General features: G+C 35.4%; 1 protein-coding gene across 1 annotated transcript in view; it reads right to left on the bottom strand.

Annotated features, from left to right (window-relative positions):
• Positions 1-483: 483 nt before the first annotated feature.
• The window catches only part of PTPRD (protein tyrosine phosphatase receptor type D), a 385,966-nt gene continuing 359,972 nt past the window's right edge, over positions 484-26,477 (bottom strand). The window contains exons 30-36 of the mRNA XM_074855344.1: positions 18,866-19,151; positions 18,205-18,383; positions 16,855-16,981; positions 15,752-15,877; positions 11,070-11,224; positions 6,795-6,930; positions 484-4,421 (exon numbers count right to left, since the gene is read on the bottom strand). Coding sequence (XP_074711445.1) covers positions 4,353-4,421; positions 6,795-6,930; positions 11,070-11,224; positions 15,752-15,877; positions 16,855-16,981; positions 18,205-18,383; positions 18,866-19,151 — 1,078 coding nt within the window. The 3' untranslated portion in view covers positions 484-4,352. The remainder of the gene's footprint in view (positions 4,422-6,794; positions 6,931-11,069; positions 11,225-15,751; positions 15,878-16,854; positions 16,982-18,204; positions 18,384-18,865; positions 19,152-26,477) is intronic.

Raw genomic sequence — 26,477 nt, forward strand, 5'->3', positions numbered from 1 at the left:
GAGTAAAAAATCTGTCATGACTGCTTGTCACAATTTCAGTAACTGAATTCTGGGAAGTGACTTTGGATTTACTCCAGAACCCATCAAATCCGCAGGACTGAAAAATTCATAGTTTACCCCAATTATTGTGAATATTTTTCCCTGTTTGGGTTGCACCTAAGAATGGACAGAAGTCTATTTTCTCAGTGTAATGATACATTGCTAAAGCACAAAGGGGAACTCCTGAGGCATGTAAAGTGTGATAATTTCAATTATATTCATGAAGCTATGGGAATTTATGCCAAAGAGATTGCCTATGCTGGCTCAAAATTTACTTCTGAAGATGATATATATTTGCTAACCTAAGAAGGCATTTTCCACTGTCCAGCTGCTAGTTAAGAAGATTAATGACTGCTTTGTAGTTCCAATTAAACTCCTTTATCACCAAGAGGGACCAAACAAGTTTTGATTTCAAAAGTACTGCTTAAGAAAGAAGACCAGGGCTGCATAACACTGACATTTTATTAGAATTCATTTGTAACAAATGGAACTTGTGTCAGCAAAGAACTGATTTTCATACAGACTTTCTTTCGCCACCAATGTAACGAAGTAAGAAAATAAAAGCACGCCTTTCATTCTGTAAAACATTTATGCGTACTACTAATTAGAGGTAATTGTATCTTTTTTAACAAGCCATTTTACAAGGTAATTTTTTAAATTTTTCAGTCTATGCATCCAAAACAAGAGCAAAGAACACAATTTTTTATTATCTTTGTAAAGACACTCCAAGCTTGAATGGCAAAGCCACATAATGGATGATTATGATGAGACCTGCAGCCTTCTGATATCTGTGGAGTATCAGGGCACCAAGAAAAAAAAAATTTAAAAAAGAAAAAAAAGAAAATAAAATAAGGAAAAAGAAAAATAAAGAAAAAATAGGAGAGAATAAAAGGAAAAAAAAGTTGCTTTTTTTTAGTCGTTGCAAACTTTTTTTTCCTTTTACATGTTCTGTGTCATTTAAATACACACAAGTGGATTTTACAAGCAGTTTCTTACAGATGGGTTCAAGTTATAACATTACTGGGTGTAGAATCAATAGGGCAGTGCATAGTACAAAGGTACGTATAGAAAGTGCAAATCTCCCTAGAGGGCCACACCTTCCCCCAGCCTCTCCACTATCTAACCTCTCAATTTTTTAAAAAAAGAGCTAAATTAAACTTCTGTATAAATCATTTCTATGTATTTTGTGGGTTTTTTCCCCCCCTTGCAACTAATTACAAATCTAGACATAACTACACATATAAATGTAAATAATAGCACCGTACTGGTTATGTTGATAAAACTAATTTTAAGCTTGGAAATGTATGATGTATGTAGACAAAGATGATCAAAATTTAAATTAACTGTAGAGTGACTAGATATAAGAATACAGAAAGTGGAATGCACATCAATGATGCTACAGTTATCTTAAGAAACATAAAAACTAAAAGGAATATTTAGTTGTACAACAGTTTTCCTCACAAATTGGCTCTGCTTTTTTTTTTTTTTTTTTTTTTTTTTTTTTTTTAAATTCCCTCATTTTCTTTGGATCTTGCAAGACAGTCTGCCAGGCAGAATGCTCTGATCCTTTTACAGATCCAGTGTTCAAGAATCTTCCCTAGTCTATGTTTCCAAAGTGATGCTTTTTTGATTATTGTGTTTTCTGATCCCCTACATTTGATTTGAAGAACATGACCACACCACATAACCTGGCACTTCAGTAATTACATTAATATACAAATCAAGAAAGAAGAAGAAAAAGAAACATAGTGCACATTCTTCTCTGGTTCAGATGTAAGTTGTAGAATCTCATTCTGAGGTAGCCTTCTATAATACTTCTATTCCATAGATATATATTTATATTTTTGTTTTGATTTTCTTTTTCTTTACAAAAGTGCTCAAACACAATGCTTGCTAGAGTTTGGTCTTTCATATTTTTCTTTCTGCTAGTACTGGGAAAAGTGAAAGAAGAAGAAAAACATTGAGGTCACATTGACAAGCCATACCAATGACAACCCCAAAGAAAGAATTCCTTTGATACTCATGTACTGACAATGGCAGAAGGCATGATGGAAATCAGGGTCAATATTACTGGCATCTTATTAAGAGTCTCAAAAAATACTTTGTGCTGTTTACAGAATTTTCTTTGTTCCCTGGAAGTAAACCTAGTGTAATTCTCAAATATATCCTGTGGACTCCATCTTGCTAGCCTTACATGAACCCTCCTACTGAAAGCAATGGGTTGACTAGCAATCTGTTGACACAAGTGAATGAGTAGGCCTTGGTCCAGAATAGAAAAAAAAAATGCATGAGCACTGCTAATGTCAGCTACACTGCTAGTGTACTGCTACATCTCTGCAACGATAACACTATAACCAGTGACACAGTGGGTTTGAAAAAACAATGAGAAATAGATTTTTAATTTGTGGGCTGGTCTATTAGAAATATGGAAAGATAAAGGGCCTTGACTACCTATATGTTTTGGGTTATCATTTATTACCATCCATACTTGATTAGAAACTGGAAATGCATATTTTTCAAAATTGTCTGATACATGTATTAAAATGTTTGAAAAGAATAACAGAGATATGAACAAACTGAACTAAATACAAATGAAGGCTAACTTAAAGAAATGCTATTCAAAATAGGCATCAAATATAAGGCACTCTAAATGTAAAATTAAAATAAAACCTAGCATCCCCAAACAATGCTGTATGCCAGAAAACATTTGATTTCACAGAGCAATGTGTGTTTGGCTTTGCCCTGTTACATACGATAAATGTAAATTATATAGCGCACACTATAGACAGTATACTATTGAATACAATTTTAAAACATCTTAATACCTAGTATATTACAACATTCTCCCCTCCTAAAGGGATATGCACTGACCTTTCCCACATGCACACCTCCTACATTTAATAATATGATTTCTTATTGCACTATAGTGTTACAAATATTGAACTTCACTGGAAGCCTAAATCACATACTCTGTGTGTGTGTGTGTGTGTGCATGTGTGTGTGTGTTCAAGTGGTAACATGGATAGAAATATTATTTGGGATACAGGTGACGTTCAAATATCAATGATGTGCATTCCTCACTTCCCCTTGAAACAGAAGTTTATGAATCTTGGAAATGCAGAGATGATCAAATAGTAGTTTAATATAATTGTAGTATGCTGAAAAGCTTTCCCAATGCTTTGATAAATCCAGGTATGGAAGAATTGATATGTTCATGTGTATGTGTGTGAATATCTACCTATCTGTATCTCTGTAACTACACAGAGAGTTAGAGAAGGGTAGACAGTAATACATATATTTATATATAGAGAAAGAGAGAGGGTGTGGGTGTGCATGTGCATATGTGTGCATGTGTGTGTGTGTGTGTTAGCAGCATCTTTATACTTTGCGCCTCCCTGTTGATTCCAAAAGAAACCAAAAAGCCCCACTTTTATTTAACTGATTTCAATGAATATTTTCTTAAAGAAAAATAAAACAAACAAAACTGTAAAAGTAATATCTAACAAGACTGTGGTACTGTAGATAAATATAGGACTGCACAAAAATGTGCAAATTTTCAAATTATTTAACATTTCTACAGCACGATATTACAGATAACAGTTCTACAGCTTAAAAAAAATCTACAGTTTTTAAACAAAAAGATTAACAGTTATGCAACCTTTTCTTTAATTCACTTCGTTGAATGATAAATTCTTGTTAAAAAAAGGAAAAAGTTTACACAGTTAAAAATGAAGCACAGGTCAGCAGTATCTTTACAATACTAAAAAACTAAATCAAGGACTTTCTTTTTAAACATTCCCACATTTTCCCTAAAGTGTTATGATGAGCAATATAATTGGAAGGGGTGATGTTGAAGTAAAGAGTCCGCTTTGTTTGAGAAGCCAGGACCCAACTTCTTAACAAACATCTTGCACTGAACTGCAGTTCTCTCAAAATTCCTCTTTGCAAAAGCATGCAATCCTGAACAAGATGATCATTCTTTCTGATTAATTTCCTCTTCCCTTTAACTTCAACCAATGTCGAACCCTTGAGGTATCTGTAAATGAGATCCTTCAGACGCCTCAGTGGTCAGGATTCTTTTATTATGGTTAGGTTATTAAACTGTGAAATCTTGGTCCACATGGAATAGGGTTTTTTTTGTTGTTTTTGTTTTATATATCCCCATTATTTTTGTTTGTTTGTTTTTTATTTTATATATCCCCAATAATCGCTCCTTAGCTAAGAGTTAAGAAGTACTTCTAAAGCACATTGTATGGCTCAGAAGCGGCTCTCTGGATCTTAAAGGGCCTGCAATAAAAATCCACGATGGGTTTTTATGTTGCATAGTGATCAAAGCTGCCCAGATATTCCAGTGCGGCTCGATAGCAGAACTGGTATTGATCCTGGAGAAAGAAAGACAGAAAACAAAAGCATCAAAAAGCCAGCTTATTGGTTGGTTTCTATTTTCTTTCAACTAAGAATGAATACTTTGTGGCTACAGACAAACATACCATAGAGGTATCTGCAGTTCAGCAATATTATCTTGCTGATATCAACAGAAAACCATTCCGAGTTACAATAGATGAAGATAGACACTCATTTAATGCAATAATGTTTTCCACAGAATGCAGCTTCTTTTTGTGCAGAGACTATACATACAACTACTGCCGTTTGTTGTTCTGGATTAATATGACATCAGCATAAAGCTCTCTTCTTATGGGAGCATCACTGGTGCCCCATGTACTTGAAAATAAGTAGCAAAATATTCAATTAACTCTATAGCAAACACAACATGCTAAGTGACAAAATCCATCACAGCCTTAATACAGAATGCTGTATGGAAAACCACCAGGTTAAAAATCATGTTAAGGAAGCAAAGGGAATCACAACCTCTCAGTAATATAGGCTTTGATGAAGATGTGAAGATATCTTAGCCTGTGGCAAGAAAAAGGCCTAAGAGAGAAATATACAGCTAAAGCACCTTATTAACATGAAACAGATTGTATTTCACCCTACACCTGGAAACAGAGAAATGTTTAGTGTGGTGAGAGATTTGATTATACCTCTGGGGAATCCAACATTTGGCATTTTATGTTATTGTCACCCCCACACAGCAGTCCTTTTACACATTTATGTAATGTTGCACACTTACACTAAAATGGTGTGTCTGTGTACTCATTTGAAACTGCCACTCAGAGTTTAAGTGTTAAAAAGAAAAAAAAAAAGAAAAGAAATTGCTTTTGAAAGCCATCTAAAATACCAAGGTGGTCTGCTTATTTATTTGTTAGTGCTATGTGGTAACCCCACACAGGTTATACTTGTTAAGATCACAATGAAAATTCTTTTGGAGACCAGGAGACTCATCAGATATTTGCTTCAATATAGTGGCGTGATCACTTATAGTTCTTTTCTGTTTCCTGTTGGAACAGAGTGAGAATGCATTAGACGTGTAAATTTTAAGTCTATGTGTGGTCCACATGGAGTTCAAGTGCTTTGTTGAATAAGGATTAGATTTTCTGGCAGTTTATACTACTGAATGAGAGATTTGTTTTCCACAGAATCCTGAAAGAAATGAGTACACAACACTTCTACTTTCAGCAGGGGAGATGAAGGGTAACATACTGGAATAAGTCAAAGCAGGAGGAAGGAGAATGTATTGCATAGCTGAACTCTGTATTTGTCAGGCAGGCTCCAAGAAGCATAGTTCTTCTGTATACTGTAGTTATTTCTTGGAACCAAAACAACAGAAAGCAGTCATTTTTCATTTTGCTTATCCAGAAGAATGATGGTAATGGAAAAGAAATGGAATTAACTCTTCAGTTTGGTCACAGTGGTTTACTTGGCTAACTGACAAGATTAAAAATAAGTATCTTTATTTTTCATATAAGTTTTTATGAAGTTGTCTTGTTAAAAGTAAGACTACCTAGTCTTTTTCTACCCAGTTTAATTTTAAATTTAAAATGGCAAACTCTGGGGAACCATTTTAAAGTTCACAGACTATAATTTAAAGGCCAGTGTCAATCAAATGATACTAAATAAATGTATGACTTAAAATGTTTCTGTTCTCTTGCCCTTTTGTTTGCTTCTCCTAATCTATTGTCTCTGGCATAGTCCAAGTCTCCAGAAATTTAAGTAGAAATTAAGAACAACTGAAAATGTTTAAGTATTCTTTATGACATGACACAGTTCCAAGCATCCAGGCCCAGGAAATCAGTTGATACTGCTCATCCCTTTCCTTATGGCACTCTTGCTAGCACAGAAATCATTTACTATAGTTTTTCTGAACACTGAATTTACCATTATGATTTTCAGACCAAACAGCCACTTGCTTCGTGACACAAAGTCAAGAAAACCATGAATATGTCAGTGTCAGTCTGAAGCCATGAACAATACTTTGCTCCTGGAACAAAAAAGTCAGTGGATTCACCTGCAGAAACAATCTGCCTCCTTTATTACCACACATTTCTGCCAGGAAACAAAGGTTCAAATAAAAATGGGTAATGCTTCTTCAAAAATGGTTTTCCTCAACTACTATAATTTAGGATCCACTACTGAAATGACTTTTTTTTCCCCCCAGCTTTCAGTTTCTACTTCTGTAACAGGAAATAGTCCTTGCAGTACCTTTATGGCAGATTTTACACTGTAGTCATATAGTCACTATACGATGTCAGATATAAATGTAAGCACATTTTATACAGTCTCTATCTGTGCATTTTTGGCTGAGATAATACCCCTTCTTTTCCTTCATCACTGTATATGGATATTGTTTTGCTCACCTCTGTCTGTACCATGGCTGGCCGCTGCGTTCTTAACATTTTGACAGTCTGGAAGATATCCACAACACCTTCATATCTCATTCTTTCTAACACAATGCTCAGGGTTATGAATACTCCAGTCCTTCCAACACCCGCACTGTTGCAATAAAAAAAAAAAAAGAAAATGGAAAAAAGGAATGTTAATTGACAATTAATGCTGAAAGAATTGGCTGACAAATTATCTGTGGTTACAACACACCATATGTGTACAGATTTCTATATGGTGAAAGGCTCACTAAGCAAAATTCCACAGCAAACCACCACATTGTGTTCAGAAGAATAGTTGCACTCAAGGAATTCACATGCTACTAACTACTTCCTGATTCTCCGGTCTTCATTGCAAAGTGACTTGGTTTGTTTATCCAGACATAAGAGTAATCAGTGCATGGTGAAGGTAAATGAGAATGTTTGTTGTCAACGACCTACACTGGAATTGATAAGAGAAAAATATGCCAAAATGTATTTTACTGCTTACTTTACTTTAGCTTGTTCACATATATGCCCTATTTTGCAGATCTTCAGTGTGTTAGTTTACCTTCTACTTTGAGTTACAGATAGACAGTGAATTTTCAATTAATATTGAAATTGTTCACACACGCTACAATTTAAATAATGGATACAAAAACCCCTTAAGACACAACTTTTATTCAAGTCTGGAAGTTTGCATCTTTAGCTTTCCAATACTGATAGATGTATGTCATGTATGTCTACATTAGTCTGGAATGTCTTCTTTGAACATATGGCTTGTTTGCTCCCTGTTCTGTCTTGGGTTTCTGTTATTAGCTAAAACACCCAAGAAGTGATAGATATTCCTGTAATCAATAGACCCAATAGTTGTCAGTTATTAAAATTAAACAATCGCTTATTCATGAGGATGACTCTTGGACAAAGAGGCAGGTAACTACACAGAAAAAAACATTTTCCAGATCTGAACTGGTATGGGTGGAAAATAAGCACCCCATCATCTCACTGTTGATGTTAATAATTTCTCAAGGTTTTCTCCAATCAGATAAACTTGGGACCTATTCACCAGATAGAAGAGTTGAAGAACATGAACTGCAGGGAAAGACTGAAAAACCCTGAAATTGATACGGACTGTGACAGAGATCCACTGAATTCACAAACCTACTGTGGAAATCAAATGTCCAAATTGTATGATAGTATTTTAGTGTCTGGTCTAGATCAGAGCACTTCTAGGGCTATTAAATATATGTGATTGGATTTAGCAATTTTGCATAACCTGTGTGCCTTCAGAGAGCTGAAGCCAAAGGACAATTGAGACACAACTTGACAAAATATGCTCTCAGTGCTGTATGTGATAACAACTGTCCTGGACATCTGGAGCAACTGGAGTGTATGGACTCCTTTCCCTCATGAGGTAAACTAGAATGGTAATGTTTAAGAAACATGCTGAAAAAATCATGGAAAATTAGTGTTGGAACCTGATTGGACTTTACAGAGCTGATGAAACTGTGATCTAAACCAAGCAGCCCAAAAACTGACCAGCAGAGTGAGGACAGATTACCAGTTTCTGTTCTTGCTCCTAGTCCAGCTCAACCATTTAAAGATATCCAACAAAAAAGTATGATTTTCTAAATAATAAATTAGTCAATCTTTATTACTTTAAAAAAACCCCAACCTACTCAGAACTCTTTAATTCAGCAAAAGGAGGGAATTAATTTGTTGTCTTGTGTTCTTAAGAAATGAAAACGTATCTGGAGAAGCTACTTAATGAGAAAGACAGACTAATATGAAAAGATCTCAATGCTTGCAAATCATCAAGTGTAATATTTTAGTAAAGTCTGTAGAAAACTGATCCTGTTCCCCTGAAAGTGACAAGCATATTTTAATGTTGTAACAATTCCTATTAGAAGATGCTTAGGATTTCTGAAGAGTGATGGAAGTCCACATCAGTACTAGTACCATTTTAATGATCATCTGCTTTCTTTCAGTGCAAGCCAAAGAGCAAACTGCATGCTATCACAACACTTAATGAAGCAATGAGACACAGGTTTTAAAGAATCCTGAATTTTTAAAATAGAGGAGGCATTACAACATGATGTAGAATGATTCACCAAAGTTTAAGCAGTTAGAAACCAAAGTTGGGATGCTTTAATGAGCCATGAGGAAGTATTGTTTTAGTAAGAGAAAAGAGTTTGTTGTTAAAAATACATCTTGAATGCATTCTGGGAAAGGGTAGTCTTCCTTACTCTCCAGCTGAAGTCTGGAATAACAAGACTGTAAGTATTTAAAATTGGTTGAAGTGAGAATTTTGCTTCAAAGTGAGCAGTCCTTTGTTCTTTTACTATTTTTTAATTAACTGCCTGATGAGGTTAGAAATTTTTAAATTGTAACACAAAAATCTCTTTGTAAAAAAGCCAGTGAAGGAGAACATTTTAAAATTGCGTGTGGCAAGGGTTTACTGCGTAACAGATAAAGTAAACTTGTGAAAAATGCTTAGAGTGGGAAGGAAACTACAGGGAAGTAGCAGTAGGGGAGTTTGCTATGTGAAGAATTTCTCTGTACAAGGGAAATCCTTAAAAACTCATCATGGTACAAACTGTAGGCTTTACTGCAATAATTTCACAAAGACTATGAAAGTGAGGGTACCCAGGATCTTGTGCTTCCTGAAAGAAACAAATAAACCTACTAATTTTGCTAGGGACATTTCCTGTTCATGTAAACTGACTAACACTGATAATGATGATTAGCATTACTAATCTCTAAATTGTTGTTACAATGATGATAAGACATTTAAAGACCTAACCATGATGAATTATTCTGGATTTGACTTTGTTTCTACTGAAGTCAATGGTACAAATCTCCATAATTTCATCATGAAAGATGACATCCATTTGGAGGGATGTATAAGCTACTGCAAGCAGTATTTCATTGCAGTCACAAGTGGACAAGTTTGCATAGTACAAAGAACTTAGAATACCATCAGTTTGCTTTCTTATGTATGTCTGCATAAAGGCATAAATATTGCTTATTACTCCTCTCAAAACTCATTAATGTCAGGAAGAATAAGGCTCATTCTTATCATGGTTGTCCTTCATTTTCCCTTGCCAAATTAATCTCAAACACTGCTCTGCAATGCTGTTCTTAGCAGACCATAAAAATTTTTAGGCACACAAAAAAAAGCAGGATTCAAACAGTCCAATGCATTTACTATGTCAGTCTTCCAGATTAGGGAAGCATAAGGAACTCCGTTAAAACACACTGGTGTTTTAACAACTACTGGTTGCTCCCGGCTTTGGAAGGACAAGACTCTCTCTCCCTCTTACATTCATATGCTCTAGTAAACTTGTTAATTTTGTTTTCATGCTAGTATTGGGGCATTACTTGGCTTGCAGGAAGGACTTGGAACCTGTATCAGTATTATGCATCTCTGTTATATAAATAACAACATTTCATCTACTGAAAAATAATTTAATGTTGCAAAAATGAGTATCTAAAATCCTAAAGGAATTTATAGAAATCCATTTATTAAATAAGAGCTATAAGAGAAACATACTATTTTGGGGCATCTGCTATAGACTGTAGAATACTGTAGACAAAATAAAAAAAAATAGAAGAATATTAAAAAAACCCACCCTGGATTATTCCTATCCATCCTGCAAGCTGATTTCATCTGTGTATCAATTGTAAAGGAATTGAGGGAAGCCATCATATAAAAAAATGGGCATTACTTTCTGAAGTTAGAACTCACAAACCCAAACCTCAATGATTTTTTGACAGGCAAGGTTTCTAAACATGGCTTTCTATTCCATTCCCTTTCTTAAGATAGCTCACATTTTTATTTGTCTCATCCTGAGTGCTACTAATGTGCTACTGAGGTGTAACTAGCTTGTTTACAGCTAGTAATTCCCACCAATATAACAGCTTCACTTTTAATTAGCAGTGAAAAAAAATTATCAGATATAGCAGTCTGTGATAAGGCTCTTCCTACTGCTTTCCACGTGTAGCATTGACCAGGTTGTTTTTACCCTGCATTAGAGACATTTTAAGTGAAGAAAAAAATGACGTGCTTCCACATATTTCAGAAGAACCTCTTCTGTGTAAATTAGATATCACAGAACAGTTCACGTTTCATGAAACAGTACTATGCGTTCCTTTTTAGATCTTCTATTTGATTACATTTTGATAGTTCACCTACTATCACTGCAATCAGCAATCAACTTTAGAAAAACAACAAATCTGCATATGAGTTTTTTTGAGGCTTTGTTTACTTACCTGCAATGAACAGAAATTGGTCCATCCTGACCGAACTGCTCTTTTGTTTTATGCACTTGGCCTATGAAGTCAATAAATCCTTCTCCAGACTTTGGCACTCCTTGTTCTGGCCAGTCAGTGAACTGGAACTGCCTCACTGTCCGGGACTGGCCATCCTTTAACAAAAGAGACAAATAATGTATCCCAAAAGCATGTTCCAGTAGCTGGAAGTCAATCAACCAACAAACAGAAAGACAATCACAAAACAAGGGCATTGAGAGGTGGTGGGTAATGGCTAAAATCACGTTTATGAAGACTCTGTCAATTGCAGTACTGGCTGGTGCTTTTGGACACATTGGCCCAGAAGTGCAGTTTCATTAACAACATTGAATAGGTTGGCTTCTGCACTGGATAGGATTGCTGTCTGACATTATGTCTGTGTAAAAAGCGTGTCTAAGGCTAAAGTCATAATAATCTCACCAGGTTATATGATTTTTATTGGTAAGTTATGTTTTGAATCCTGTGGACTGCAAATTCCTTTAAATATAGAACAGGTAAAATAAGGCCATCCAAAATGACTCTACATTTCCTAGATATGCTCATCTTCTGCATGGCAGGAATATCTTCACTGATAAGACTTGTTTAGTCGTTCCCCTCTTTGCAGATGATATTTTTAATAGTATGGTGCTTTCTATGAGGTGGGCATTTGCCTGGAAGAAGATGGGTCAAGACAAGCCAGTTGTTTAACAATCCATAAACTTCCCTCCAATCATGGTAGTTTCATTCACTAACAGCTTTAACTCAGTCAAAAATCAAGAAGGGCTTTCTTCTCAAAACAAGTCAGCTGAAGCTGTTCATTCCCTTTCGTTGGGCATACTAAGAGGATTGTTTGAAACTGCAGAATACTGCAGCATTGTTATTTTTATAATGAAACCACTGGAAGTAATAAACACCAACTTCTGCTGTATGCCTATTTCATCTGTAAATGGTCAGGACACATAAATAGAAAAAATACAATACAAATGGACAAAGTAAATTTGTTCTGCATTTTCAAACATTGTTCTTGATAATTTTGACACTGTCAATCTGCACAGCTGGAATGTTTAAAAGCGTGGGCATAAAGCATGGGCACATGAGCTACTGATGTGAACTATGCCTCTGGACATATTTCCTGAGCACCCACCCTACCATATGTTTAAAATGGTATTCTACTAAGTGAAACTCATGGAAAATTGAAATGATCATAGGAGATCCCCCTCAAGAAGCAACAAGTTATGCTGGAGGCAAGAACAATAATTTTGTTTTCCTCTACCACAAGCACTACAGACCTTTGAAATGAAACATAATTAATTTTAAAAATAACTAAAGGAAAAACCAATACTTTGCTTTTATGTTTCTTTTAGTACTATGGGTTTTTGCCTCTCATGTTGCAGATGGGTAAAGAAAACAGAAAATGGGTCTGTGTGCCAGTCACTGCTCTGAAAGGACACACATACACTTCTTTGACTTTCTCTCTTATATTCCCACAAAAGCACAGCGACAATTTAGAGTCTATTTCTCCGGAATGTTTTTGCCCACTTAAAAAAATAAAATCTGTTTGAAAACATTTACTCAGTTTTATTTCTTGTGGGCATCAATACAAAGAACTAAGTATTTCCTACCAAAATGGCATTTTGTTAATGCAGACTTCTCTCATAATGGTCTCTATGATCCCCTTTTCCCCCAAGAAGACATAATGAAATTGCATCCTTCAGCTAGCCTTAGGCACATGACATTAATCAAGAAGATAAAACAAAAGGTTGATTCACTCCAAAGTAACCATCCATTCTTCTAAAGTAAAGAAAGAAAACCTTAAGTCTGACTCACTTGAAACATGTTGGTTAAAGAGATGGAAGCTCTTCAGCAATTTCTGACCCTGATGGGAATTACTCTAGAATAACAGTAACTTTTTAGTAGGAAAGATAAGAAAAATGCTGCTTTACTTAAGTCTAGGCTGTCATTGGAAAGACCACAAATTTCTATGTGAAAACAGGTTTGATGGTATTTGTTTTTCAGGTGTGTCTAAATCAACTGTATTGGTGTATTTCATGATCATAATAACTCAATAATCCAGTTCCAGTCTGTGAAAACCATTCTGATTTAGTTTTAATGGCAATAACTTCTCTTACTTAATGCTATTTAATGAGCACAGAAGTAAAGTTAGTTAGTCTGATGTTAGACTAGCATTAAAGCATATTGGGAAGTAATCTGCAATTTCTTACACAGTTCCCTCTGCTACTGGCATTATAAACAGTGGTGCGTTTTTTTAATGAGATGTTCACCAGTCCAAATACAAATGCCAAATTTTGTTAAAATTTTTACTTTCAAATATTGTGACAGTTTTCACAGTTATCAAAACATGAACTTTCAGATCCTTACATGGAGCTGAGGGCTTTCAATGTATCATTCTACTGATTGGCTGACTCTTTGGATTTCTTCTTGCTCCTTGCAGGGGATATTCAATTGTCTTTTAATGAGGCTGTAGAATTTATAATACTCTCTTACAGCCGTCACTAATAGTTTAGCCTTAAATGAGGCTGCCCCAACATATTGACCTCTGGAGTTTACAGAGAAAGTGAGTATAAAGCAGTGGGAAGCAGTAGATTGAAACAGTTACAGAGGTCAATTTCACCTTACAACAATTCTCAGCTCAGTTTCAGAAATAACAGGGAGTTCCACACCAGACACTTGCTGCTGACTCCTACAAAGGCAGTGTGCTTCTTTTCTTGTCCCTGGGGAATAACAGGCTGGCTTGGCTCTGTCAGAGCACAGATGATATTCTAACATTATGGGTGGGTGTGGAGATAAGATGGAGAGAGGCTGGTTACAACCACTGCAGCATTTACTCTTCTCTGAATACAACAATCTGGTCCCAATTACCAGGTGTGACAGGCATAAAAGCCTAACCACAGGAAAACTATAATGTACATTTTGGTAAGTAGTTCTCACCACTTCCAGTAAATTTGGAAGGAGCTATAGTTTCACAGTACATCTCAAAAATTTAAGATAGCCTTGTGAGCTTGCCAATGAAATGTTTAACAAAATTTGGACCATCAAGGTAAAGAGATTTTTAAAATATGAGAAGCAATGGCATGTGACGGTAAAATGTCACAACAGGACTTCCAAGGTGCAAGTATGCTTGGCACTTTTTAAAAGAGGTGTATTAATATCAGGTCCAATAAAACTATTACTGGCAAATTTACCCAACTATTTCAGACTTTTTATTGGTTTGCTAGCTATAAGTAAACAGACTTTCATAAATATCCTAGTCCATTATAAACTCTTGAAAGAACTTTTTGGAAATATATACTATTTGCAGACACTTCAACTACATCTGTGGCTTTTTGTTATCATTGCTGTTTTGTAATCTGAGCTTTGTGAACTATGTCACATAAGACCTCTTCCAGCTTGAGATGAAATAGATTTTTAATAGATGTTCTAATGAAAACTATCACCACTGTTGTAGTGAAATTGGCTTTGACTCTCTATGCTTAAAAGTGTGGTTAAAGACTGAAGTTAGGAGCTTGCTCTTCTCCACTTTTGTTAGGCACAGATAGGTAGAGAAGCGATGAGTCATGTAATCCTTAGATTTCAAATCAAATCAAATAGATTTCAAATCAGATCCAGTGTGTCTACAGTTTCTTTTCAAAAACACACACACATAAGTCACTTGGCAAATTAAAATATTCACATGCTTATTTGGTTAGTGACAAATACTGTCTACCTAAATTGTCAGTACTGCCTAATTTTACTTGAAGCTAACATTAAAAGGAGCAATCTAGCTAACTATGAGAAAGTCTAATAGTTTGGGTGCTGACCGCCAACTCTGAGTAATCACTCATGTTATTCCTGGACAGTACATCTTGCTATTTTGCTTGAACAAATAGTATTCTACAGCACTTACAGAAATGGAGATTGTCAGTAATTTTTTTCTGCCATGCAGACTAAAGTACTAGAAATCAAAAGTCTGAGAAATGCCAAATATATATTTTATAATATAATATACATTTAATATAATATACATTTAATATAATATACATATAATACCTTTAATCATATCAGTGCTCAGTTTTGGACTCAGAAATTCAGATAAGAAATGCAGTACGAAAATGAGGATGCTAGGGTCACAGCTGCATGTATGTACTCTGCAGATACACAAGAATGCTGAAAATATGCTATGCCAAAAATCAAATTATAATGTGCAAAGCTTGTCAAGCTTTTCTTATGAATGCTATTTGCTCTGCAGTTTTTAAATCTCAATTTATTAACCTTCATACTCACTCAGCCTAGCAGGTGGTGCAAAACAACATGTTTACAGCTGTAAATGGCAAAAATTGCTCCCCAAAATGATCAAGGGGGAAATGAGGAAAAAAGGGAAAATGGTCCTCAAATTATCTAATGTATTTTGGCACAAATAGTTATTCAGAACTTTACAAAGTTGTGCTGCCCAGATGTTAGAGATCTGAATGAAGTCAACTGTTCTTGCACAAAGATCCCATTTATTTAATAATAACTTTATCTACTTTTTGTTTATTGCTTATAGAAAGTACACCACTAAGGTTTCTCTAATAATAGTAAAAATTTAAAAAAAAAAAAAAAAAGAGAGGAAAAGAAAGTAATTGACATTTTCTTTTAAACTTATGTGTATTGCTATATTAACTTACCCTTGCATCTGTAACCTTGAATTCCCTCAGAATATACTGTGGCATGTTGTACTCTGCCATTGGATCTACCACAAAATACTGATATCTGGCTGAGCGCTCTGCAGGCCAGTATTGGTGGCATTTTTCCTACAAAATAATCAAGCAAAATATATTTCCTGTTACTTGAGACCACTATCATAAACTGGTATGAAACCTTTTTTACTCAGATAAGTGTAATAGTTATGGACAGTGCCATTAGTGACAGGAACATGAACTGTTTTGTCTTGCTGTGAGCATGAATTTCCATACCTAGAATAAAAAATGATCTTCAATATTACATTGCAAAGGGGTTCTCTCTTGTTGCTGTACATCTGAACTCGTTTATACTTCTGCTCAGTTCTATTATTTATCAGTGACAAGAGCTATCCCTAGCCTAATTTTCAATACAGAATGGAATTTAGATCTTGAGACCACCTTCAGCTTTCTTTCTTCCCTGTTGAAGCAAGTCCCCCCGGCCTCAATCAGGACTCTCTGCATCCACCATGTCCTGAATCATCTCTATTCCCCAGATATAAGGCCTGACTCAGATTTCACTTATCACGTACTGGCTTTATCTTGATGTAATCCTGTCCAGATAGTAAATTGCTTCATTCTTTCCATTACACAAAGCAGCACTTGAATAAGTTTAGGACTGTAAACTGGGTTCTGAGACTTTGAAGTTTAGAGCTATGAACACACAGAAGACGTTCAGATATCAAAAATACCACACTTTCTTTTAACATTGTCAAAAACACATGCTGCAGAAACAAAGTTTCCAAATAAGAAATCTTTGTTTTTCAATAGATAGCAATGCTTTCTCTGCATACTCTGAAATGCCAACAGGCAAACTCAGTTTCTGAATCTCAGTGCGTCCCACAATAAAATGCCATATCTAGCTTGTCTATTGCAACACATTTGCAGATTGGAAAATCTTACACCTGGTAATCAATAATACCACTGATATTTCAAAAGAAGGAACCTAATTCCTCACCTTTATCTTTAGACATTCCCATAACAATGAGATATTTTATTAAGAAATAATTATAACAAACACATTAGTAAAGGAGTATTACAGCAGTACTTACTCTGCCCATTTCTCGTAGCTTAGTGAGCATGACAACAATTGTAGAATTATGCTCCCAGAGCATTCTCCAGAAGTCTTCAGTTGTTTCTGCTAAAGGACCCTGTGTAGCTATGTAAGCTTTTTGTTGTCTATGTTGAAAAAAAAGTAAATTGAGAAAAATATTTTAATTAAAAAAGTGAATTGATACACATTCTTTGTTTATATGTGAACATTATCTAGAGGAAAATTTATATACTATTAATAATAAGCATATTAGAAGCTTATGATGATTGTTTAATCAAATGATGGCTTTTTATTTTTAGAACTTTGAGAAGGAAATTACTCTGTTAATATTATGATGTATGTCTTTATCATTATTATTTAAATTTTAATGCAACTCTAATAGCTCAATTTTGTGTGCTGTAAAAAGCACTTAAGAAACACTTAGTTGTGGTGGTTCATTTTGTAGAAATAACTGTCTAACAATCTATTAAGTTTAGGAATTATAGCATCAAGCAGTTTCTTTATTAACTCCTTTTCAACAGTCTGATGCCTCCAGCAAAAGTGAGGCAGGAAGAAAATTCAGAAATGGACTGCACTGCATTTCCAGGCCTTAATATCCTACTAGTGGAAGCTACCACCAAGCTGTTAAAAATCAGCAGCTTTATAAGCTGATGACCAGTTCATGTTATTCTTACTTCTTTCCATCAACAGAGACACCTTTGTGGGTGACATCTGAGATGAAGGTTTTTTTCAAATTATGAGTAGAGGCTCAGAAAATGATCTCTGTCAATACAGATACTCAGGTACACCTAAGCTGCCTTAGGGAAACAATATCACTATGCCTTTTTCTATCAGCTGTTTAAGTCAGCTGAGGGCATATTGCTCCATGGTGTCATGAAGATGCTGGCGGGCTACATAACTGCTTATGCATAAAACACTTGGCAGCTAGGTCTAGTCTTAATCAGTGTTCCAAGATCATAGGTTATCATCTTGACACAGAGACTGTATCTCCTTGTATGTTATTTCTATCTTTCTAAGCATAATAGTTGTGAAGAAATATAGGTTTCAAATCATGAATGTACTTAAAATCTCAGTAAATTTCAGTGTGTAAAACATACTGGGAGTTCTCAATTGTTTAAAGGTAAAAATGTAACATTTAAGGCTCTATGTCTTTTACAGATTTTTCCTGTATTGCATGGATGAAAATTTAAACCTTTTATTAATATTTTAAAAAACACCCAAACATGACATGCACAGATAATAAACAATACTAAATTTCAATACTAAATTTTGTTATTCTCAATATAATTGCATAAAAAATTTTGTTTCTTTTAAAACAGCCCATATGAGAACACATCAACATTAGTACCTGTATCCGTCAATGAAACTGGCATTAATATAATCAGAGCCTTCTACTCCTCGGATTGGCTGCAAGCATACCCTTGTAGACTCATATGGCATAATATTGACAAGGCGATTTTTGAATTTATTACATGGAAGATTGGCACTGATGAATCTTGAAGTGTGAGCCTTAGAGCTAGCAAGACGCTGTTGAAAGTAAATTAAAGTAATTAAAGCCAGGTATAACAAAACCAAATGACACTATCAGATCTAATGATCTCTGCTCATTATTTGTTAACGAACAATTTCAATTTTAGATGCTCACTCTTCCATATTCTACTGCATTACCTATGTATTTGTAAAGCTTCTTTTATCACCTTATAAGAGTTAATGTCTGCTCCATTAATGCATATGGACAAATTTGAACATTAAACCATTACACAAACACACATTTCAAGCTATTGAAACAATAAAGGAACAGCAGGGTTAAACCACCCTCACTGAATGGTTCTTGCCTGCACACCAGTTGAGGATAGAATTGTACATGTTACAAGGGATTGTCTTCCTAATTTAAAATTTTAGCCTGCTGATGGCTTATCTTTTGATTACTGGAAACAACTGGTGGAGGACAGAGCAGCATTGTGTTACACCATTTGTTTTTTGTTCCCCGCAACATAAAATCCGAGTACCTTAAATTCCAGTTCCATTCCTGTCACATTCTCGCCTGTTTCTATCTGTGTCAGCTTCTGGATATATGCATACAGGTTTCTGGCTGGCACTTCGGTATTTCCACATGTCACTGCTTCCAACAGCGCATCGTGGATAAAGATGTACTGGTCCTCAGTTTGAACCATGTAATTCCTCTGTGCTCTCATTAGAGTTACGTGGCCATAAATATCTACAGTCTTTTCATGCTTTATTCTCTCTAACATGGCATCTATCACAATGAAGCAGCCAGTCCTGCCGACTCCAGCACTAAAAGAAATGAACACAGGAGGGAAAACATGAAGGACTATTTCATGCATTATGCTTACTTTTACGGCATTCAAGTTTTAAAGTTTTGTAACATTGATTTGAACAGCACATTGTTCTGAATATGAACATCAGCTGTTATGAAAGATGGTGCCTTGAAATAAGTAAACTCCTTTAACACCCATTACAAGCAATTGAGAACATGGAATGCTTTTATATGAGATCTTCGCATCTTGCAGTTTCAGGCTTGACAATAATAGAAATAAACCCCATTGCAACATGTTCTAGAAATATATGTTCTCATAAATGGAAATTACTGGAGATGATGAATACTCTAAGAATTCAAGCTTTATCTGTAGCATGATTTCTAACTCATTAAACATGCTGTTGCTGCTATTCTGTTTACAGAGGTGAATTTACTGGCAAACAGTAATGTTACAGAAAGTGAGTCTTACATATTTCTATCGTGCTGTGGAGGTAAACTTTCTATCCCTCTCACAACTCTGTCAGTGGGGCTCCTATTAACACAGTTTGTTCTGTCCTGCTCTTTCACTTAACCAGGCCATACTGTTATTCTTTGAAATGTAGTGCTAGCTGTAGGCTGAGAAATTCCCAGCTGGCCACTTCAATGTTTGTCTTGCATCTCTAGGAAAATGTAAGAAAGATCTGGAATGGCCAGAACCTGGATCAGGATGCTCAATCATCACATTATTTCAAAGGACAGATTATAAAAGGACTAAAATATGCTTAAAGACAAAGCTTGAAATCACAGCATTGAATTAATGTCCAGAGTGGGTGAGTAATATTTTTCAGGCAGAGGCAAAGTTTGTGCTTCCTCACAGGTTCTGAGTTAAGTCAGTGGTTGGTTTTAGGCAGGAGCTGAAGTTAAGTCTCATCAATCCTCTTGAGGCCACAGAAACTACTACTTAGCTCTCTGCACAGTAAGGGATTCCTCAGGAACAACTCTGAACTAAGAAGTTGTTTTCCCCAATTGGGTGGGACTTGAGGGTAGAAGAAGACATGGGTCAGCTACTGGGAGCTTGGCACAGGTATAAACCTTGAGCATGAAATATTCAGTTGGATCTAAGAGAATTAAACCTGTCTCAGTAATAGACCTACTTAACAGGAGTTTATTTTTATGATACCTGCTGCCAAATTTGCCAGACTTTCAAGGATTTTCAGTCATTCCCAACCCGACATAAAGGTGTTGTCTGTTACATGCATGGGCTACCTTTAATAACTACTGAGGATAATGTGATTCAACCAGGAGAGGAAAAAGACACAGTTCTCACCTTGATGTGATTACTATTAGTCATACATGATCCTTTATTACACATTTGGCACAACTGAACAGGAATGATGTAGAAGGAATATGAAAAAGACTACAGAGTACACAAGACCAGAAAATATACTGAAGATCTGAATATGCAACTTGTGTGCTAAATGGAGCCGTATTTCCTAAAACTCCATAGGAATTTTTTATGAAGATGTTTGGACACCAGCTGTATTGAATCAAATCTTCAGATGGATGACTGTCTTTTTGCAGCCATGTATATTACTGAACTTTACAAAATTTTGTTTCAACTATCTGTGTACATGTAGCTATATAAAGCACATTGTAAATTATAATGGGTTTTGTATATCATTTTTATACCTGGGATCACATCATGTGTGTCATTGTCATCTGTCATGACAATGAATGATAGTTTCTGACCTGAATGCTTAACTGTTTTCAGTTAGTGACATAAAATGCGGTGTGTAGTATAATAAGCAACGGTTTATAAACCCTCAAGATATTGACATCTAAGATATCTAAGTTAAGGATATTTTAGAACACTGCAAACTGCCATTTTTTTTGAAAGAGAAAGAAATAAAAATAATTACAACACAGCTTCTAGAGGACAATTATATAAAACCCAAGATCTTCTCACAGTTCCTATATTTTCATGAGATATTAAATATAAGCCCATCCTGAAATTGATAATTAAGGGTAAACCTTTATTTCTTGCATGACCCTTTAAGAATCTTTGCCAGTTACGAGCAAACTGCCTTTACCAACAACCAGATCAGAAAGAAGTACAGAGTAGAAAGATGTTTTAATCTCACATGAGGTAAGTTTTATTTCTAAGATTCCATATTTGCATATTGTTAATCGTGTATGCTTGTCATCAGTTACTCTTCCCAAAAGCAGATCCCCTTAAAAGAGCTGAGGATTTCTGCTAACAGACCAAATGCATCAATCTCAACTTTCTTAGATGCCACTCTGACAAGAATTAATCAATATTCTGATCTTAAGAAAATTTACCAATCAATGATATTGACCAATGGGAGTTGTAGAGAAAGAAAATATACAGGTGACTGAAATGATGGCTATTCTAGCTAAATGGGAGTTCACTTACCTTGTATAATAAAAGCTCTCTATTCCAAGAAACCTTTGTGACCTTAATGTTGATAATAATAATGGAGAAAACCTCAAAAAATTGTCTCACTATTGCTTTTTTTTTTTTAAATTGCAAAGAAATCACCATAAGTAGCATACATTTGTATGTCAGATTGGTTTATATAGAGTTTTAAACCATTCCTTACATGATACGTATTCGCATTCAGTTTTTACCAGTCTAATAAGTGCTGGCCAAGTGAGAAATAAGAAGGTTTGACAGTGCAGATGTTCTCAGTATTTTAGAATACGGTTCTCCTTCCTATCATGTATTAATGAATTAATGTTCCAGCACCATGTTTATAACTGGATATGTCATTTTTCAGATCAAACATTAAAAGGCTCACTGTTACCTAAAGACCATAACCATAAAATTGCAGCCCAGTTAAAAGTTTGCACTTTCAGCTGGAATGAGCAGTTTTCATTTCTTCTCTTCACATTTTGTATTATCATTTATATATTTATTCTTCCCATGAGCAAACTCAAAGAGGAATAGTTATTAGCATATTGTACCACAGAATATATTTGCTAGTTTACAGGTTTATGCAGAGACTGTGAAGATCATGACACCAGATCAAAACACATCACTATGCACCAATGTTTTCATCATAAGGATGAAGGGGCTGACACACTATTTATTGAGGCATTTGGCTACACTGGGCTCATGATACACCCCTCTCCAGATCATTTTATTCAGCAAGATAAGGTGTTGAGGACATTCCAACTCTGCCAATTATAAATGAACAGTGTGTCTGCCAGACTACCCTTTTCAGTTTCCAGCTAAAAGTGGAAACAATACTATAAATATTTTAACTTCCTTCCTCTTTGCCCTCACATGGCTTCTAATTCCAAACTCCAATAGCTTCCTATACAAGAGCAAGAAACTACTCTATCTCCTGTTTCTCCTTCTCTTCTTTTAACATGGTAACAGACTTTTAACATGGTAACAATACACTGCTGGGAAGCCATGCAGTTTGAATCCTCATTAATACGCCACTCGAACATCAAAAAAAAATTCCTATTTACTTTCTGCTAACAATGATAATTCAGCTAATGAGAATAATTTCACAAATTAATTCTACACTTGTTACTGACGTTCTTGCCCTTTTGGTTTGTGTATTTTGGTGTTACTATCAAAGTTAGAATTAAAAAAAAAAAATTCTACCATTTCAGGTAGTGAAAGATACTATTACGTTTACCAACTGAAAACCTAAGCAGTCTATTAAATAGGCATGCCTACTAGGAAACTGTTATTGCTTCAAATATTATCATTTATCCTATTATAACATTTGTTTTCAATTTCGAAAAAACAGTCCCATGAGCTGAAACTTGTTTAATGTCCTGTGATGCAATATAGCTGCAATTCACAAAAAGAAAAATTAAGAGGCATAAGGGGGCCATTCCACATTAAAATCACTGTATGGATGTGATAAAGGTTGGCTTTTGTGATTAATTTGTAGCTGTTTAAAAGATGACCCTTTACTTGATACTTCAGTGATTTGGCAAAGGAAGGCAGTGTAATTGCCAGTATTCACAGATCATTTGATTGGTAGCAAAGACAGTAAAATATAGAGCAAAAATCATTTAGGACATTTTTGACTCATATCAAGGGAAATTTTATTGAACATTACAGTTTCAGATTGAATGAAGCTTGCATTATGAACTGAAAGTACGTAAAATTGCTCATGGTATGGGAAACATATAAAAATGCCTGAGTTTTACTGAGGAACTTCATATGATTAATTAGATTGCAATCCCACAGAAATTCTGTAGTACTTCTGACAAGGGCAATATTTAGATTATTTTCTCCTTTTACTGTTAGGAAATTAGAACACAGTTGAAAATCACCCCTCTGTCCAATAAGCAGCAAAAAGTCGTTATGAAACCATTGAATATCCTTTTGAAGGGATACATCTGACTGAAATAGCATAAAGACCTTGTGCAAAGAGGTAAATTTAAATTTAATTTTAGAAGAGATACTGGACTGTTTCAAGAATTCTGGTACTGGCTTATGAGACCTTTGAGAATTGATCTGCAAGTGGCCAATGACTTTCTTTTCTTCTGACTGTGGTTATGGCCAGACACCAGCAATCAAGTACGGTATATGACACATTTTTAGGTGTGATGTTTCACCAAACAAAAGACTTTAGCTATTGCAGTTTCTTCACGTCTATGCTATGCAGGAAAGCAACCATATTTGTCATTGAAGTCATAAAGCTTCTTAAAACGAACAAGGGAAGAAGAAAATCAGAAAACAGGAGAAGATTTCACTACAAGTAGATAAAGCTCAGTGTCCTGGTTTAACCAGGATAGGGTTAAGTTTCCCCAGCAGTGGGGGAGGAAGCTCTAGCTGGGTTATTCATATGCCATGCTGATGTCACGTCCAGGCGCCAGAGCGCCGGAAGAATCGGTGATCGCGTGGGATTGGCGCAGCCGGGTTTTCTCTCACTGCTATATTGGTAGATATTTTGCCCTGTTCACTGTTATTACAATTATTCTTAGTGTTATTGTTGTTGTTTGTTGTGTTGCTATTGCACTGCTGTATTAAACCTGTCCTTATCTCAGATCGGGGCTTTGTATTTCACTCCCTTTGTGGGGGAGGGGCAGCGGCCACGTGGTCTCAGACCCCGGCAGGGGCTAAACCATTACACTCAGTCTAGAGCTCCCCAGAGTTTTCGTATCTGGAAAAAGCATAGGAGGCTCACAAATCAAAAGTCAGCCTTAGATCTTTCTTCCTTTACTGAACTTTACGAAGATTTTCCTTTCAGCCTGTACATTCCCAGAATTCTACCATTACCGTTAATTCTTCAAATATAGCTGCCCCAGATTTAAGCCCAATTTTTTGTAATATGTGATCACACAAGTGTAATAATGTTCAGGAAGTAAATCTGTTCATCTGATTGTGAGTTCCGCTCTGGAGAGATCAAGCATAAAAAGCTGTTTTACCAGATTGCATCATGAACACAAACAAACTCTCAAATATTAAAACATACAGAATCAAAACCCCAAGAAATTTCTCTAACAAATCCCATGTGCAGGGAATAATTGTTTACTAAAATAATTTTAAAAGCAGAGTTTTCCATGCATGATAAAATTGTAGCATTAGTAATGGTCAACAAAACAAAACAAAAATGTTTTAAGAGACACTTCTAACAAGGACTTTCCCTTACAGCAGTTCAAAACCTCTCACCAGAATTTAAATCCAGTCTGTCATGAGCCAGATAAATGCAGAAGGACTCCTACACAGGTTCAAAGCAATACAGGAATGTAGCTGTGGAAGTGCATAATGTAAAGAGCAACTCCACTAACTGATAGCTCACAAGTATTAGGAATAATTTACGTGTTAGCAGTGGAGGAATATGTACCACGTTGCTCTACGAAAGTAAAAGATATTCAAGTAGTTCATTAAAGTAATGAAGTGAAGGAAAATAACATCTGAAACCACAAATACTACAACCACAGGTAACTTCTGAGCATGCTTTTAAAATGTGACAGCAAATTTACCTGAAGTTAAATTTTTGTACTGCAGTTACATTTAGGAGGTTTTTAAGAACTAATTGGAAGGATATTGTGTGACATCTTTATTCACTCACACTCATTCATTCATTCACCACCCTGTGAATCCACTGCTTACTGAAGAATTCTGTAAATTTTCCGTTGAATGCCATTCTGAGGCCATTTTGCATGCCAAAGGGTGGTCCTTGCATTTGGCTCCAGGACAAGCAGTGTGGCCCATCTCAAGAATGGTAGAGAAATCAAAAGGTTGAAGAAACATATAAAAGAGGATGACAGCGTATGAAGGCGAGGTTAATCAAACTAGAGAACTCAGTTTGGAGCAGAGAAGACTGAAGAGAAAGAATGAATGAAAGAAGAGAAATATGAAAGAATGGCATAAACCCATGCGTTATGTGGAGGAGGTGAAAAGGAAATGACTGTTAATTTTTTGCACGTAACACAAGAAATAGGTCCATGAAATGGAATGATGAGACAGAGAATTTAAAACAAACAGGAAGTAGTTTTTCATGTAGTACATAATTAAATTGTGAAACTCATTGTTACAGAATACCATGGATTCCAAAATAAATTCACAAAGGAAAGGATCCATTAAGGATTATTAACCAACAAATTACAGACACAGCTTCTCCTACAGAAATCCTTTTATTAAGACTTTGCTGGAATTTGGATAGGCACTCTAAGAGAGTAATATTCCAGACATGTCCTCAGAGAAAAGCTTAAACATGCTGTCTAAATTTGGTCTCATGGTCCCGCATACTTAAAGAAAGCACAAGCATTCCACCCCCGCATCTGCTAATCAGATCATCTAGACCTGTTCCGTTCAATCAACACTTCTGCCTTTGGGTACCTAATACTTTTCAGAACTATGTCATTGAAAAGGGACAGCACTATTTCTGATCCGTGCTTTTCTTTCCTTAAAAGGGACAGAATATCACAGAGTACTTCTGCCTGCTTCTTTCCTGAAATCATGAATTGTAGGTGAAAAAAAGATCTCTTATTGTTCTTCTTGTGAGATGGAATATAGCAGAAATTACACAATATGACATCTGAAAAGTTCATTGACCCTATTTCATACCACTTATTTTTCTTATCTCAGTTTCCCTTCAGAGTTGATTGTTGATTTTATATAGCAATACGTGTCATAATCCTGCTTTTCATAGAGGATTTTCATATATGCACCTTGCTATAAATCACTATATCACCTGATTTCTTCAGTTACTTAGATATATAAAGAGATTAGAATAAACTGTATTTTCTCTGTACTTTTTTATCTGGCACAAGGATTTACTATGAATTTTTAATTTCAGAATTAATCCAGTTCTCAGATATCCTCCTCATTTTCTTCTGTAAATACAATCTTATATATTCAGTGTACC

Source organism: Strix uralensis, chromosome Z (assembly GCF_047716275.1).
Source record: "Strix uralensis isolate ZFMK-TIS-50842 chromosome Z, bStrUra1, whole genome shotgun sequence".
Taxonomy (NCBI): Eukaryota; Metazoa; Chordata; class Aves; order Strigiformes; family Strigidae; genus Strix; species Strix uralensis.